General features: G+C 43.7%; 1 protein-coding gene across 1 annotated transcript in view; it reads right to left on the bottom strand.

Moving 5' to 3' along the window:
* Window positions 1-17,500, bottom strand: part of ddr1 (discoidin domain receptor tyrosine kinase 1) — a 189,789-nt gene that overhangs the window by 42,900 nt on the left and 129,389 nt on the right. Inside the window, exons 7-9 of the mRNA XM_084336779.1 lie at window positions 13,901-14,003; window positions 11,539-11,725; window positions 6,755-6,767 (exon numbers count right to left, since the gene is read on the bottom strand). Coding sequence (XP_084192905.1) covers window positions 6,755-6,767; window positions 11,539-11,725; window positions 13,901-14,003 — 303 coding nt within the window. The remainder of the gene's footprint in view (window positions 1-6,754; window positions 6,768-11,538; window positions 11,726-13,900; window positions 14,004-17,500) is intronic.

Genomic DNA, 17,500 nt, shown 5'->3' with positions numbered 1-17,500 from the left:
AATATTGTGGTTCCCTGCTTTAGTCTGTTGACACATTTCTATACTAAAAATGCTTGTGTAGTCCTGTGTCATACCTAAATGTCATATAACTGAATTGTATAGAAACAACTCACCAAAAGTGACTATTGCACAACTGATTTGACAAAAAAATCCCCTTCACAAATATTAGCTAGCTTAACTAGCGTTAGCTCAAAAGCACAGAACCGGATGACACAAGTTGTTCCGCTAGCAATAACAACAATAATACTTCCAGTCGGGGGGTTTCAAAATAAAAAAGTGAAGTCTAAAACACTGAAGCTATTGAAGGACGTTTATTTTGTACATTAAAACAACAAACTAAGCATTTAGCATTGTTTGTTTGTATCTTCCGCCATTCTTCTTCTTTGTGTGTTTGTTCATCGCGCGGGTTTTGCGCATGCTCCATTCTTCTTCTCTGTTTTTAGTGTAGTTTGTGGCAGCGTTACAGCATTTTCAGTGGTTTCGTTTGGATGCACATATTTCTTGAGACGATTTCGTGTTTACGGAAAACCTTTTTGAAGTTAAAACGGAAAAGATCGGTTCCGTCTCCGTGTGGATGTGGCCTCAAATGTAGCACTTTTGGAAACACAGAGCTCAATTGAATCAGTCATCATTTTACAACATTGACTGGGAATTCTGTCCATATGTGCAGTCCTTCCCAAAGCAACATTCCGACCCATCCCCAGTCAGATGACACATGACAGCAATGAGAGACATCATTCAAACTCGTGAAATAATATTTATTTTCATTGCAAGCCAACACAGACGCACAAACAGCAACAGTGATGCAATTCAGTGGCACCCGGAAAGATCAGCACACAGACGCCAGAGTCGCAGTGATAAACAGCAGCAAATTAAAAACTAATTAAATGGTTGAACGACTCTTGGAGACAAGGAGCTAACTGGCTACCCGCACAACAATTAGATGGGTGGTAGGGAGATGAGAGATTATTGGAGCTATTGTTGTGAAACTGTTGTTGGTTCATTTTATGTTTTTTAACCTGTTAAGCCTTAACCCTTTCTCTGCCACGCTTATATCCATCCTTGTAGTCAGTCTGACAGCTCTATTTAATATGGAGATGTTCACCTACTTTGCAGGGCTATAACTTTTTAAATTGTATTGCTAAATTGACATTACTATGGCCCATTCAACATCAAGTATATATTGTTCAGGGTGTAGCAACGTTTTACTTTTTCATTCACACATTCATACAAAAATACGGTCTAGAGTATAAATATGTTTTTATCGTTTTCTGCTGTATTTCATAGAACGTGAGTTATAGCCATTTATGCATATATTAGATCATCAAATGCAATTTGATACCGATTGACGCCAGATTAAAAATGTCAACTGTACAAGGTCCTAAACGTCATGACTCATCATCTGCTGGTGACCGGAGGGGGGGGGGGGGGGGGGGGGGTCGTTTATAATTCAATGACCGACGTTAAATGATTCATGTAGTATGGGTGATATATTGATCAGAGCAGTTTGTATAGAAAATGGTAAAGAAAAACGCTGAAACTCACCCCAGTCTCCTCGTAGCGTTGGGCGATGAGAGTGGAGCAAAAAGATCGCTATTATGGGATGTTGATCTATGCGATCCATTTCCAGGTTGTATAATACTATATACGTCCAAATAATGTTGTTTATTGAGTTATGGCAACGGATCGATTATCCAGTGTGTCAAGATGGAGGGAATAGGGAGACACACCGGCGTCACAATTATCAACATCCGGTTGTAACTCGCCGATCTGCCACCAGGTGGCGGTGTTGAAGCGTTGGAGAGTTGAGCGGAGTCTTACAGCACCAGTCAAGGATCCGTGGGTGAAATATGAATACCATGACAGAAATTTGAAATATTGATCTCAAAGACGCTGTAAAACGTCATTGGCAGATTACGCATGGCGAGGAATGACGTCTTAACACGTCATTGGCGAGAAAAGGAGTGAGGGAGGGACACCGAGCATGTAAGACGTGCTTTTCGCCGCTCCACCGTTTTGTGACAAACTTCAATTATAAATAGTCCTTTAACAACGTTTTTTCTTTTGGGACTTTGGACACTGGACAACGTATGTTCATTTACCAGTCAGGCAGACTTTTCTACACTTTAAACCGTCCATGGGTCCTGTTAAACCCAAATTAAGGACGACGCGTGCAGGACAACAAACAATCTTTGATCAGCCACGCGGGCCGCGTGAATATTAAAGGCAACCAACTTGTGTTCGGCTTTTCTCTGATTGGCCGCGACCCCCCCGCCCCCACGCGCAAGCAAAGCGGCAGTCGTCCCACGTCCCGACCCAAATGAAATCCAAGGAGCAAGCGAGCGGCAGCGCGGGCAACCAACTTGTGTACCAACCAACTTGTGTTGAGCTGCTGTTCCAACCAACTTGTGTTCAGCTGCGGTAGCAGTGGAGCGCTATGGGGCGGCTAGGTGGTGTAGTGGGCAAGGCACTCGCCACCAGTGTGGAGACGCTAGGATTCGCGTGTTCGAATCCAGCTCTCCACATTGTTTTTCAGTTTGGCTGGTCGTCCGCAGTAATACACATTGGCCGTATTACGGGGAGGGAAAACTGAAGGGTGGGGATCGAACGTTGTGAACAAGCGACTCCTACAAGTCGGTTGGTGCGCCTGCGCAGTAGAATCAGGAAGTGTCGGGGGCAGCGTGAGCCTCCCACGCGTTACTCCTCGACACTGAGAGATCGAGCTGCGCAGGTGAAAAGATGCCACGGCTGTTACCTCAAGTACCGGAGGGGACTTGTGCTATGTATGACTTAGTCCACATTGCAGCCGGCTTGTGGGAGGCAAGAAACAGCGTTCGTGACAGGGGAGGGTTGAATTGGATGATACGAAATTGGGATGGGAGAAAATATGGAAAAATGGGAGAAAAAGTGGATAAAAAAAAAAAAGCAGTGGAGCGCTATGAAATGCGCTGAACTAGAAAGCGTAACGTTATTATGTTTCGCGTTTTTAACAACCAACTACCAGATTCACTCGTACCAGATTCACTCGTGTATAAACAAAGCCCATACAGTTATGAAATGCGCTGAACTAGAAAGCGTAACGTTATTATGTTTCGCGTTTTTAACAACCAACTACCAGATTCACTCGTCACTGTACATCACTTCAGCTCCAGCAGCAGCAGCAGCAGCACCGTTGTAGAAGCCCTTCAATGACAGCGCTCTCATATTTTGCGAATGCATAAACTATATCTTAAATTATGGCTATGTGTCTAATATGGCTGTCGCTTATCAATGACTTCGCGACAGCCATATTAGACACATCGCCATAATTTAAGATATAGTTTATGCATTCGCAAATATGAGAGCTCTGTCATTGAAGTGGGTGGTGGCACTAACAGTAGCGATTTTTATTGTTTTGTCATGACCAAACATAATCCCAACATAGATAGGAGGTGTACTGTATGTCAAATGTCGGTCATGTGGTGGAAGAGTTTAGTACAGTCACACAACAGAACACCAGTGTTTCTAGTAGATATGTTTATTAATATAAATAAACACCTCTGTCTGAACTGGTTCGACCAGCGCGTTGGTTCGACCAGCGCTTCTGCCGCGTCTCTCAGCGGAAAAGGGCGTGTGCTAGGGCGGTCACGTGGCCGTGTGGCCAATCAGAGAAACGCTGAACGAAAAGCTGAACACAAGTTGGTTGCCTTTAATATTCACGCACCCGGGCCACCCCCACCGCACGCGCCAGCTGCTAACATGGCCAGCGGCAGCGCCTTTGATCTAGGGGCCTTACAATCAATGCTGAACTCGCTGAAGGAAGATATTTGTGGCAGAATTGACTCATCGGCAACTAACCTGAGAGCTGAAATCCATGCAGTGCGGACGGAGCTGGTGAATATTACCGAACCATTGCTGCTGAAAATAAATGAACACGAGCAAACCATCTGCGAGTTGGAACGTGTGACGAGCGACCACAGTGACCAGCTCTCCTCGCTCGACTCCACTGTTAAGGAGCTCACGTCACAGGTGACATTACTAACAGACAAATGTGAGGACCTAGAGGGGAGATCGAGGAGGAACAACCTTCGACTCGTGGGGATACCTGAGGGCTCGGAGGGTGCGCACCCAACAGAATTCATCGGCCGCCTACTCAAGAACCTACTGGGCCTGGAGGAGGAGCCCCTACTCGACAGAGCCCATCGCACTTTGCAGGCTAAACCCAAAGATGGAGAGACGCCTCGTCCGCTCATCATCAGGGTCCACTTCTTTCATCTCCGGAACGAAATCCTACGTCGGGCCAGCGCCACCTCCCGTGACACCCCTCTACTCTTCCAAGGCAAAAGGCTCTCTATTTTCCCTGATTACACCGTCGCTGTTTCCAAGAAGAGGGCTGCGTTTGGAGGAGTGAAACGTGAACTCCATGCCTGTCCTGGTATCAAGTTTGGGCTGATGTTTCCTGCGGTTCTGAACATCACTCTGCCGAGTGGTTCAACGCACACGTTTGAAGACCCGGCCGCCGCCTCGACTTTCATAAACACTAAACTCAGAAAAGCGGTTCCCCAGACGGTAACCATCATGTCCATATGACTGAGCATATACAGACTATTTCACTTTGGGACTACGATATTTCACAATATTAACACTTTGAGTGCCACTCACGAGATTTCTCTGTTTTTTTTATAGGTGGTTGCGTGCCACTCACGAGATTTCTAGGATTGTTTTTTTTTTGCGATCTGAAAAATTATTGCATCACCCGAGCCTACCCGAGTATAGCCGAGCGGCGCCGGCGATCACTGTGGAAAAAAGCGCCCCCTGTCGTCTCCCAGATGACATAAGTGATTTTGGAATGGACTCAATGAAAATGAATGGGGAAAAAAATCCGGTACTCCACATTTTCCAGTTCACTGATCCAGCCGGGGTTACCAGAGTTCATTCTGGAGCCTCAGAGCCCCGCGGATCATGGAGTTCTACTGTATCGCGTTGGATCCATACACGTATCGATTTTTTCAAATGGTGATCAGGAATTGGAATATACCAGTTGGATACCATCTGATGTCAGGTAAGGACTCTATGTTATCAGTGGTAGGATAATCAGAGTAAGTTTGATGAAGTTATAAGCTGTTTTGTGAAATGTCTTCTTTCGGTTTCACTGTAAAACTCCGTGAGGAAATCAACGGAGCGATTATCAGTGCGCGGCCGTAATGTGCTTGCGTGCACGTATAATATTGATCATCTAGCGTTTATTTGAAAACGATTCATAAAAAGGCCGACGAATATCAACGTTGTGGAATATTCCACTAAAAGACGATTTTCATAGAATGCTCCAGAATGAGCTGTTTTTTATATCAAAACGGGGGCTTTTCTAACTGCTCTGAAACGGAAACGACGCGATAAAAAAACAATCTGCCTTCACAGCACTGACTGGAAAATAGTATTTGATAATGCGATGGGCAGATTAGACACATAGCCATAATTTAAAACATAGATTAGGCGATATTAACGTTAACATTGGCGCCGATGGTGGCATTCAAGCGGTAAAATGGAAAACCAGGCGTGGCGCTCAAAGTGTTAACATTTGTCACTTAACCACGGAAGGGGTGGTGTTTATCTCCCTTTCTCGTTTCTCTTAGGGGGTGTTAGAGTTAGTAATAGTGGGTTATGCGCGCGTCCAATTTGAGGAGACGCATCAGCATGGGAGGGAGGGGGAGGGGGGAGGGAAGGGTTTGTTTACATTTACAGTTATTTTTGTGCGATGTTTATACTGTTGTTGTTTTTTCTATGACTTGGCCACTGCACATAAAAAATACTATTAGGACATACTTTTCGATGTTACTCATTGTACACTCAACACCAGTCTATGACTCAACCTAAAACCTCACAGCAGATTGGAGGAGTGGTCAAATTTACTAGTTGGAATTGTAAGGGCTTAAATCAGCCAATCAAACGTAGTAAAGTACTGGGGCATCTTCAGAATTTGGGGGTTCATATAGCTTTCCTTCAGGAAACTCATTTCAAGCTATCTGATTATACCAGACTACGTAAACGATGGGTTGGACAAGTGTACCACTCATCATTTCAGAGCAGAGCTAGAGGTGTGGCAATTTTAATCCACAAATCAATCAATTTTATTTGCTCAGATGTTCTCTCTGAACCAAATGGTAGATTTGTGCTGGTAACTGGAAAGCTCTGTGGCACCCCAGTGATTATGCTTAATATCTACGGCCCTAACTGGGACAATAACTCATTTTTTAGATCTGTGTTCTCTTCGATACCTGACCTCTCCACACATTATCTAATATTAGGAGGGGACTTCAATTGTTGGCTTAATCCATCATTGGATTGCTCATCTACCAGAAATGCAGTACTTTCAAGCTCTTAGCTCTGCTAAGAGTTTTCACTTTCAGACCCTTGGCGTTTTCACAACCCATCTAGCAGAGCATACTCATTCTTCTCTCATGTTCATCACACCTTCACTCGTATTGATTATTTCTTGATCGACAATCGGCTCATCTCATCAGTACTATCTTGCTCATATGATACTATTGTCATATCGGACCACTCTCCAGTTCTAATGGAACTGCAAATTAGGGGATGTGATAACACCCGACCACCCTGGCGACTGAATACTAGTTTGTTATCGAACGAAGATTTTGTTACTTTTATTTCCAAGCAGATAGATTTTTTTTTGGATATCAATAAGACGCCTGGGATCTCAGCTTCCTTACTATGGGAGACACTGAAGGCATACTTAAGGGGGGAAATTATTTCTTACTGCACTTATGAGACTAGAGCCAGAAGGAAGAAATTAGATAATTTAACCAAACAGATCACTCAGATTGACAACGTTTACTCTATCGCTCCATCACCTGATTTATATAAGGAACGCCTATTGCTACAAGCAGAATTCGATACTCTGACTACCACCCATACCGAAAAATTACTATTCAAATCCAGATACAATTACTATGAACACGGAGATAAGGCGAATAAACTATTAGCTCATCAATTAAGACAGGCATCAGCTTCGCATCAAATACCACAAATCCAAACTCCAACAGGCAGAACTACAGATCCCAAAGAAATTAATGAACAATTTAAAAACGTCTACTCATCTCTCTATGCTGCAGAACAACCCACTGACCCGTCTGCCTTTAGCAACTTTTTTGACTCTCTTGATATTCCTAAAGTTGACTCTGACTCAGCGGTGAAACTGGAGGAGCCTGTCACAATAGAGGAGATGGAAGAGGCTGCTCACAACATGCAGGCAGGTAAATGCCCAGGCCCTGATGGTTACCCAATCGAATTCTATAGGAAGTTTTTTGGCAAATTGGCGCCACTTCTTATTGATATGTTCAATGAATCCTTCTGCTGTTTTAAATTGCCCCATACACTCACTCAGGCCACAATCTCCTTAATCTTGAAGAAGAACAGAGACCCTCTCCTATGTGGGAGCTACCGTCCTATAAGTTTGCTATCCGTGGATTTAAAGCTTCTTTCCAAACTACTATCTATGCGTTTAGAATCGGTACTACCCTCTATTATTTCCCCAGATCAGACTGGATTCATAAAAAAACTGTACTCTTCTTTTAACACTAGACGGCTTCTTAATGTCATGTATAATCCCTCTCCTTCCTCAATATCAGAAGCTGTGATCTCACTAGATGCCGAGAAGGCTTTTGACCGGGTGGAGTGGAGCTACCTATTCTACACCATGGAGAGATTTGGCTTGGGTAAAACATTTATCACCTGGGTGAAACTGCTTTATACCTCTCCTATAGCCTCAGTCAGAACCAACAACACACATTCTGAATATTTTCCTCTCTTCCACTCTACTCGGCAAGGCTGCAATTTGAGTCCCTTATTATTTAATATCGCAATAGAACCATTGGCCATTGCTCTCAGATCAAATCCTAACATAACTGGTATTCATAGGTTTGGCATCGAGCAGAAGACTTCACTTTATGCGGATGACTTGCTTTTATATGTATCGAATCTCTCTGTCTCTATTCCAGCTGCCCTTGATGTTTTCAGTTCATTCTGTGAAATATCAGGATATAAACTAAACTTAGATAAAAGTGAGCTATTCCCTCTGAATGCTGAAGGTCGAAATTACCCCTTACATACTTTGGCCTTTAAAATGTCCCCACTTGGCTTCACATATCTTGGCATTCGTTTCACAGACAAATTTAAGGATTTATTTAAATTTAACTTCTCCCCTTTGTTAAGCAAACTGCATAAAGACTTTGAACGATGGTCGCTATTACCCCTGTCCTTAACGGCACGAGTCAACTCAGTTAAGATGAGCTCCCTGCCAAAATTCTCATACCTTTTTCAATGCTTACCCATCTTTCTCACACAAGCATTCTTCCAGAAAATTGACAGTTTGGTGTCGCAGTTCATCTGGAATAGGAGAGTCCCTAGGCTCGGTAAAGCCCTCCTACAGAGACCAAAGCCTCTGGGAGGGATGGCTCTGCCCAATTTTAAATTCTATTATTGGGCAGCCAACTTTAGAGCACTACAACATTGGGCAAGGTTCGAAGACACACCTTCATCCCCTGTATGGTTGCTTTTGGAATCCTCTTCTTCCAGCCCTGCCTCACTGGCTGCTCTTGCTCACGCACCTCTACCTTTTCCCACCTCTCCCTACTCTAAAAATATCATTGTCAAATCAACACACAGGATATGGAATCAGTTCAGACGACATTTTGGTTTACAATCTGTTTCCCCCCCCCCTCTGTGATGGATAGAGCTTTTCTCTCCTGGTCCCCTCTTGGTATTAGAACGTTCAGTGATTTATATATAGAAAATATTTTTGCATCATTTGAACAACTGTCTGACAAGTTTTCTCTTTCGAGGTCACATTTCTTCATATACTTGCAAGTCCACAGTTTTGTACGTAATACCCAAACTCCCAGAAGCCACTCCTATTGACACTTTACTAAAGCCTACACTGGTCACAAAGGGTATCATATCTGTCCTGTATGGCTTGATTTCCTCACTGCGTCCTACCTCATTAGAAAAGATCAGGAGGAGATGGGAGGAGGACCTGGGTGAGGACATCACAGAAAACCTGTGGGAGGATATTCTACACCGGGTCCACTCCTCTTCAATTTGTGCCAGGCACGGACTGATCCAATGTAAAATTGTTCACCGTTCACACTTTACTAAAGTCAGGCTAGCCAAGATCTATGGCAACATTGATCCCACCTGTGACAGATGCCACCGTGCCCCTGCTACACATAGTCACATGTTTTGGTCCTGCCCTTCCCTGCATAACTTTTGGTCTGAAATATTTGAAACGATCTCAAATAGTATTGAGATCCCAATCAGCCCGACTGCCATAACTGCTTGCTTTGGTGTCTCTATCTCCCCTACTACCCTGTCTCTGCCACCATATAAAGCTGACCTGGTGGCATTTGTTACTCTCCTGGCTAGACGTCTCATTCTACTGCATTGGAAGTCACACACTCCTCCATCTCACTCTATGTGGCTCAGGGATATTTTGCACTTCCTTAAGATGGAGAAAATAAGGTGTGTCATAAGGGGTTCTACAGCTAGATTTTATAAAACATGGGGTCGTTTCTTTACTTATGTTGGGGAACAAGGTTCAATCGACCCCCCCATAAATAATGCTCACTCCTAGCCTAGCACTGTCCAGTCGATTGACCTATCTGTGCAAATGTAACCTGATGTCTACCTTCTCACTTAAAAAAAAAAAAAAATTGTTCCATTCCTCTATTTCTGCTGTACAGTCCTTGTCCTGAGTGTACATATCTGTTTAATTGACTGTATGTCCGAAACAATATCTATATTTATTTTGTGGTGTACTATCCTTAGTCTATATATTCAACAGACCTATACTTTGACTACTTATACGTAGCCATGTGCAATATGTATATTATTTACATTCAACAGACCTATATTTTGTTTATTTATACATAGCTTTGTGCAATAGGTATATTGTTTATCCAACAGACCTATATTTTGACTAACTATATGTAGATATGTGCAATATGTCTGGCATATATGTGTACAATTTGACCTTATGCTCATCTGATATTGCAATGAAAAAACTTCAATAAACAAAGTTTTGAAAAAAAAAGAAATGGGTTAAGGTCCCCCTATAGGGGGACCCTGCTTTCCTTTATCATAAATCGATCAATAGAGACCGTATTAGATCCCCAATTATCATATCATGGGGTATCATTGGCTCCAACCCTGTGCAAAGATTTTCGAGATCGCCAAATGATTGACGGAGCTAGAGCCCCGGGTGTCTGGGGTGGTAATGTGTACTTTTGCGTACTTTGGGGCACGCCTCACATATCGGCATGTAACTCGATAACCGCTGAACGGATTTTGTCACCTGAAAGGGCAATCGACAGGCAACAAATAGAGCTTGTATTAAAAGAAATGCACACCCGAGCCACTAGAGGCCGGCAAAGAATCGTCCACATGTGGGCCCTTGGATGTTAAGAAGTTAATGTTTAAAAAAAAAGATTTAGCCAAGAGTAAAGACCATAACCCTATCAAAAACAGTAGTCAAAGTGTATATTTTCATTTTTACCGATGTTTTATACGATTTATCGGAAATACGAATTTATCAGAAAATGCTAATTATCGTAAAAAACGCAAGGAAATGACTAAATCCAGATTCAACCCTGCCATTGGAAAGAGGAGCATTTTCACTATCCATAGATGTATGATTTGGCCATAATAAGGTCAAGGTCAAGTTCAAGGTCAAATATGAATTTATAATTAAAATCGATTATCATTAATTACTGTATCTACAAATCCTTCTGTTTAATCATCTTCCCTTTATTCATTTGCTTAGATTTTTTGTACAGATGATCTCAATAAGGTGGTGAATGAGCTCAGTGAGCATTTTCTCGTACCCCGCAGATTTAACATGATCAAAGATGCAAAAATCATAAATCATAATTTATATTCTCCTTTTCTTCATTACAATTTACTCAAGCCTAGTAACATACACAATATTAAAATACATACCCCCAGGTCCCTAGATGTTCCTAGATACCAAGAACATGCTAATTGACCTTGCAGAAGTGGAGCAATCTTCCATTTACTTAGGCATGTACCTTTAGGCGAAATATTCCTACAGCTTGTGGGACTAGTTGGAACAGGGAGTTTCAACATATAAAAAGGTTATTATTATTATTATTATTATTATTATTATTATTATTATTATTATTATTATTATTATTATTATTATTATTATTATTATTATTATTATTATTATTATTATTATTATTATTATTATTATTATTATTATTTTTTTTTTTTGATCAAATTTTTTTTATTATTATTATTATTATTATTATCTTTTAAAATCAAATTAAGGATGCACTGTGTGAGATCTTCCGATATTTGTATGTGGTTCCGTTTACAACATGGTCCTCATTCCAAATGATCAAAAATATTACAGTGTATCTTTAATGCATGAATACATGAATACATGCACATAAACACGGATGAACACACACACACACACACACACACACACACACACACAGCGCTCTCGCCGCACTTCTCTCTTACCTGCATGGTGTGGAAGAGGCGTGTCTTCTCGAAGTGGAACTCGATGTCCACGCTGGCCTGCCCCAGGGCCTCCCTGCTCCAGCCCAGGTAGTCGTATCCGGGCCAGACTCGGAGCTCCTTGGTCTCTATGAAGTCATCGCCCCCCAGCACCCCATCACAGAGCTGTCCGAGGCCTCCGAACTGCATCCTACACACACACACACACACACACACACACACACACACACACACACACACACACACACACACACACACACACACACACACACACACACACACACACACACACACACACACACACACACACACACACACACACACACACACACACACACACACACACACACACACACACACACACACACACACACAGGCAGCCATGTTGGAAGAGAGATAACTACAAGGCCTCTATTGTACCGGCGGCGGGAGATTGTCTGATACTTGTCGTTTGGAGGTGCAGACAGATTTATATTTATAGGGCTGTCCCATTTTAGCCGATTAATCTGTAGGTTAGGTCTTAGTCTACCCAGACTTCCATTTGTATGCTTTTTCCATGCTACTGAATGAGTTGTTTCCTGAGAATCAATAGACCTGTTCGCCATTTACAAACATACCGCGTCCGAGCCAATCAGCAATACCAGCTGAGTCACGTGACTAAGTTGCCCACTACCTGCGTGAGCTGCTGTGCTAAAAGAAATACAACAGGGCTCTATGGAGAAACCATGACACTCCCCTGACTAAAAGTAGTTTCAAACGAAAGAAATGTCATTTAGCCAAATCAGCATGGCTGTGAGTGTGAGTCTTTCACCTTTTACATATCTAGCTTTGGCATGGATTGATTGTTTAGATCGATAGCATTGCTAACAAATGCGTTAATATATTGTAGTCTGCCCCATTGTTCTGACCAGGATTAATACCGATTGTGATGCGCGCGCACACTGAGTCTGCCGTATACAGCAAACAGGTCTATAAGCACATCACTCTGAGAGCTCATTCGGCATGATTGCATGTGGGAAACACATTCTTTCAGATTTGTCGATGAACTCATCGAATCGATTAGTCGACAAAATCCTACGACTTTTAGTCGACTAAGAATTCCCTTAGTCAAGGACAGCCCTGCATATTTACATGCATGCAAAGATATCTATACACACACAAACATGAATGCATACATTACAGGGATGTCTGTGCACTCGTGCAAGCATGGATGAACATACATCCATTACACTCTCTCCCACCTACTGTACCCCCCCACCCGACACACACCCAGACATAGACACATATGCGTACAGTAAAACACGCAAACATGCAGCAACACAACAGAGTGGCCCCTTACTGTTCTCTCTCCCTCACACACACACATACATACATACATACATACATACACATACATACATACATACATACATACATACATACATACATACATACATACATACATACATACATACATACATACATACATACATACATACATACATACATACATACATACATACACATACATACATACATACATACATACATACATACATACATACATACATACATACATACATACATACATACATACATACATACATACATACATACATACATACATACATACATACATACATACATACATACATACATACATACATACACACATACACACATATATACATACATACATACATACACACACACACATACATACACACACACACACACACACACACACACATACATACATACATACATACATACATACATACATACATACATACATACATACATACATACATACATACATACATACATACAGTATGCACACACACACACACATCTGCTGCAAATATGTCTGCGTTAGCTCACCCACAAGCAAAACATGTCCGGCCCATTAAGCCCATGTGAGAACAGAACCCCTGCTCCACCCCCTCCTCTAGACAATACCGCCAGGAAACAGAGCACAACTCTCTCAGCTAAAAACTTGTGTCCAAAATCGTGTCATTCCCATTCGATTATGTAGACACGAAAAATAAACTTTGTTGAAGAGTGTTGGCTCTGGGAAGCCCCCTTGTTCAGCACCAGCAGATGTGATGGGAGGGGTGGTCTAGTGGTACTGTTGGACTCCTCTCTCCAAACTACCCACACAAACCCAAACACTATGGTCTCGGTATTACGAGTAAATATTGATAATAAAAAAAACAGCATTGTATCTGACGAGCCAGAAGTGCTCCCATAAATCAAAAACCACATTGGACGGAAAGAAAAGCATTGTGGGAAAGTATGAAGATGGATTTCCTATTCATACAGAAAACATGTTAGGGTGAACGTCTTACCCCTGCTCTGTGAAAACATGTTAGGGTGAACGTCTTACCCCTGCTCTGTGCTCCCATCGTAGGTGGAGTCATTCAGGTAGATGGGCAGGCCTGGCACGTGCATGACATGACCCAACGGAGCTGTGTAGGCCTTCAGTCCATCTGAGAGAGAGAGAGAGAGAGAGAGAGAGAGAGAGAGAGAGAGAGAGAGAGAGAGAGAGAGAGAGAGAGAGAGAGAGAGAGAGAGAGAGAGAGAGAGAGAGAGAGAGAGAGAGAGAGAGAGAGAGAGAGAGAGAGAGAAGGTGTGGGAGATAGGGAGGGAGAAACAGAAAGAGATAGGGAGAGAGAGAGAAAGAAAGAGGGAGAGAGAGAGAGAGAAAGAAAGGGAGAATGAGCAAGAGTTGGATAAGGGGAGAGAGAGAGATGGATGAGAAATATTTGACTTTAAAGGAAAACTCCAAATTTTTTGGAAATTAGCTTATTTAACATCTTCCCTGGAGTTAGACAAGAAGATACATACCTTTTTCGTCTCTCTGCATGCATTGGGCTTAGGGAACGCCTGGACTGTTAGCCTAGCTTAGCTTCATCACTGGAAGTGGGGCAGACATCTAGCCTAGTTCACTACAGTCAGGACATATACTCCAAATACAATCAAAATACAACTTTCAAACGTTCCTGTAAACATGTTGTGACCTGTGTATTTACCACATCACACAAGTCACACGAGTCTCCCAGTCACACAAGTCTCCCAGTCACACAAGTCTCCCAGTCACACAAGTCTCCCAGTCACACAAGTCTCCCAGACACACAAGTCTCCCAGTCACACAAGTCTCCTAGTCACACAAGTCTCCCAGTCACACAAGTCTCCAAGTCACACAAGTCTCCCAGTCACACAAGTCTCCAAGTCACACAAGTCTCCCAGTCACACAGGTCTCCAAGTCACATGAGTCTCCCAGTCACACAAGTCTCCAAGTCACACAAGTCTCCCAGTCACACAAGTCTCCAAGTCACATGAGTCTCCCAGTCACACAAGTGTCCAAGCCACACAAGTCTCCCAGTCACACAAGTGTCCAAGCCACACAAGTCTCCCAGACACACAAGTCTCCAAGTCACATGAGTCTCCCAGTCACACAAGTCTCCCAGTCACACAAGTCTCCCAGTCACACAAGTCTCCAAGTCACATGAGTCTCCCAGTCACACAAGTGTCCAAGCCACACAAGTCTCCCAGTCACACAAGTCTCCAAGTCACACAAGTCTCCCAGTCACACAAGTCTCCAAGTCACATGAGTCTCCCAGTCACACAAGTGTCCAAGCCACACAAGTCTCCCAGACACACAAGTCTCCAAGTCACATGAGTCTCCCAGTCACACAAGTCTCCCAGTCACACAAGTGACTTGGAGACTTGTGTAACTAGGAGATTTGTGTGACTGGGAGACTTGTGTGACTGGGAGACTTGTGTGACTTGTGTGACTGGGTGACTTGTGTGACTGGGAGACTTGTGTGACTGGGAGACTTGTGTGACTTATGTGACTGGGAGACTTGTGTGACTTGGAGACTTGTGTGACTGGGAGACTCATGTGACTGGGAGACTTGTGTGAATGGGAGACTTGTGTGTCTGGGAGACTTGTGTGACTGGGAGACTCATGTGACTTGTGTGACTGGGAGACTCGTGTGACTGGGAGACGTGGTAAATACACAGGTCACAACATGTTTACAGGAACATTTGGGAGTTGTATTTTTATTGTATTTGGAGTATATTCCCTGACTGTAGTGAACTAGGCTAGATGTCTGCCCCACTTCCAGTGATGAAGCTAAGCTAGGCTAACGGTCCAGGCGTTCCCTAAGCCCAATGCATGCAGAGAGACGAAAAAGGTATGTATCTTCTTGTCTAACTCCAGGGAAGATGTTAAATAAGCTAATTTCCCAAATGTTGGAGTTTTCCTTTAAGGGGACATGTACTGCTATTCCTAGCACTATTTGGGCAACTTTACACAATTCCTGTTAGTCTATTGAAGACATCTGTAAGGTTTCTTTTGAAAAAAATGCATTGTTTTATATTTCTAATCAACCATCATTTTCCAGCTTCAAGATTTCAGACTGTTATGGCCTGGCTCCGCCCATAAGCACTTTGAGTGACAGTCAGTCCACACAGTCTGCGACTGGTAGACAGAGAGAGAGAGAGAGAGAGAAGAGGGGGGGGGGGGGGGGTGCGAGAGAGAGAGAGAAAAAAAGACAGGCCGTGGGGGGGGGGGGGGGGGTGAGAGAGAGAGAGAGAGAGAGAGAGAGGAGAAAAAAAAGACAGGCCGTCTCTTCCTTCGTTTTTCTCTCCCTGCGGCAGCTTGTGTGGGGGGGGGCCTCCCTTCCTCCCCTCTCCCGTGTGGCGCGGCAGGTCCCCCCCCCCCAAGTGCTCCTCCCTCTCTCTCTCTGTCTCCCTCTCTCTCTCTCTCTCTCTCTCTCTGTCTCTCCCTCTCTCTCTCCCTCTCTATCTCTCTCTCTCTCTCCCTCCAGAGTATGCAGAGGTGTCGGGTTCACTGCCTCGCAGTATGAGGAAGTGCGCTGTCTAGTCTAGGTAGATTGTGGGCGGACATTAGCTACAACCACAGAGCCAATCACAATCACTGTCTGCTACCCAGAGCCTGAATGACGTGACTCAGGCCTTCAAATCAGGATGGACTAATTTACTGGAGCAGGAAATTATCTGAGCTGAATCAGAGCAATCCGCCAATATGGTATTTAGACACTAAAACACATTGATACTAACTCCTATTACTATAATACAATGCTAGAGACTGACAAATGACATTTATAGTACATGTCCCCTTTAAGACACTGTTATTTTTACACAAAGCAATCATAATTTTCTCTGCACCGGCACAGAGTGCAGTAAAGAAAACAGAGCTCCCTGCACGTGAAATGCTTCCAATTTGTAGAACCTTTCTTTACTTTGATTATTGGCCTCAAATGAAGTCTCATGTTCACTAAGCCTGTCCGCTCCAGTCTCATGTTCACTAAGCCTGTCCGCTCCAGTCTCATGTTCACTAAGCCTGTCCGCTCCAGTCTCATGTTCACTAAGCCTGTCCGCTCCAGTCTCATGTTCACTAAGCCTGTCCGCTCCAGTCTCATGTTCACTAAGCCTGTCCGCTCCAGTCTCATGTTCACTAAGCCTGTCCGCTCCACTCCAGTCTCATGTTCACTAAGCCTGTCCGCTCCAGTCTCATGTTCACTAAGCCTGTCCGCTCCAGTCTCATGTTCACTAAGCCTGTCCGCTCCAGTCTCATGTTCACTAAGCCTGTCCGCTCCAGTCTCATGTTCACTAAGCCTGTTCGCTCCAGTCTCATGTTCACTAAGCCTGTCCGCTCCAGTCTCATGTTCACTAAGCCTGTCCGCTCCAGTCTCATGTTCACTAAGCCTGTCCGCTCCAGTCTCATGTTCACTAAGCCTGTCCGCTCCACTGCAGTCCGTGCGGAGGAGGCGCGGGGCTCCAGCCAGGGGCTTCCAGGCAGTAAAAGAAACCCAGAGGTCCACTGAGCAGCTCCAGTCACCATTAGCCGGTGAAACGCGAGCCTCTCCAGCTCCACCATACAGCTAATCAGCCTGTTCCCCAAACACACTGCTGACGTCAGCAACACCGCCGCTCTGCTATCCATAATAAACACTGC

The sequence above is a fragment of the Notolepis coatsorum genome (genome assembly GCF_963971535.1).
Source record: "Notolepis coatsorum genome assembly, chromosome: 19".
NCBI classification, from domain to species: domain Eukaryota; kingdom Metazoa; phylum Chordata; class Actinopteri; order Aulopiformes; family Paralepididae; genus Notolepis; species Notolepis coatsorum.
Note: the sequence above shows the minus strand (reverse complement) of the source record. Positions and strands in the feature narration are given on the sequence as shown.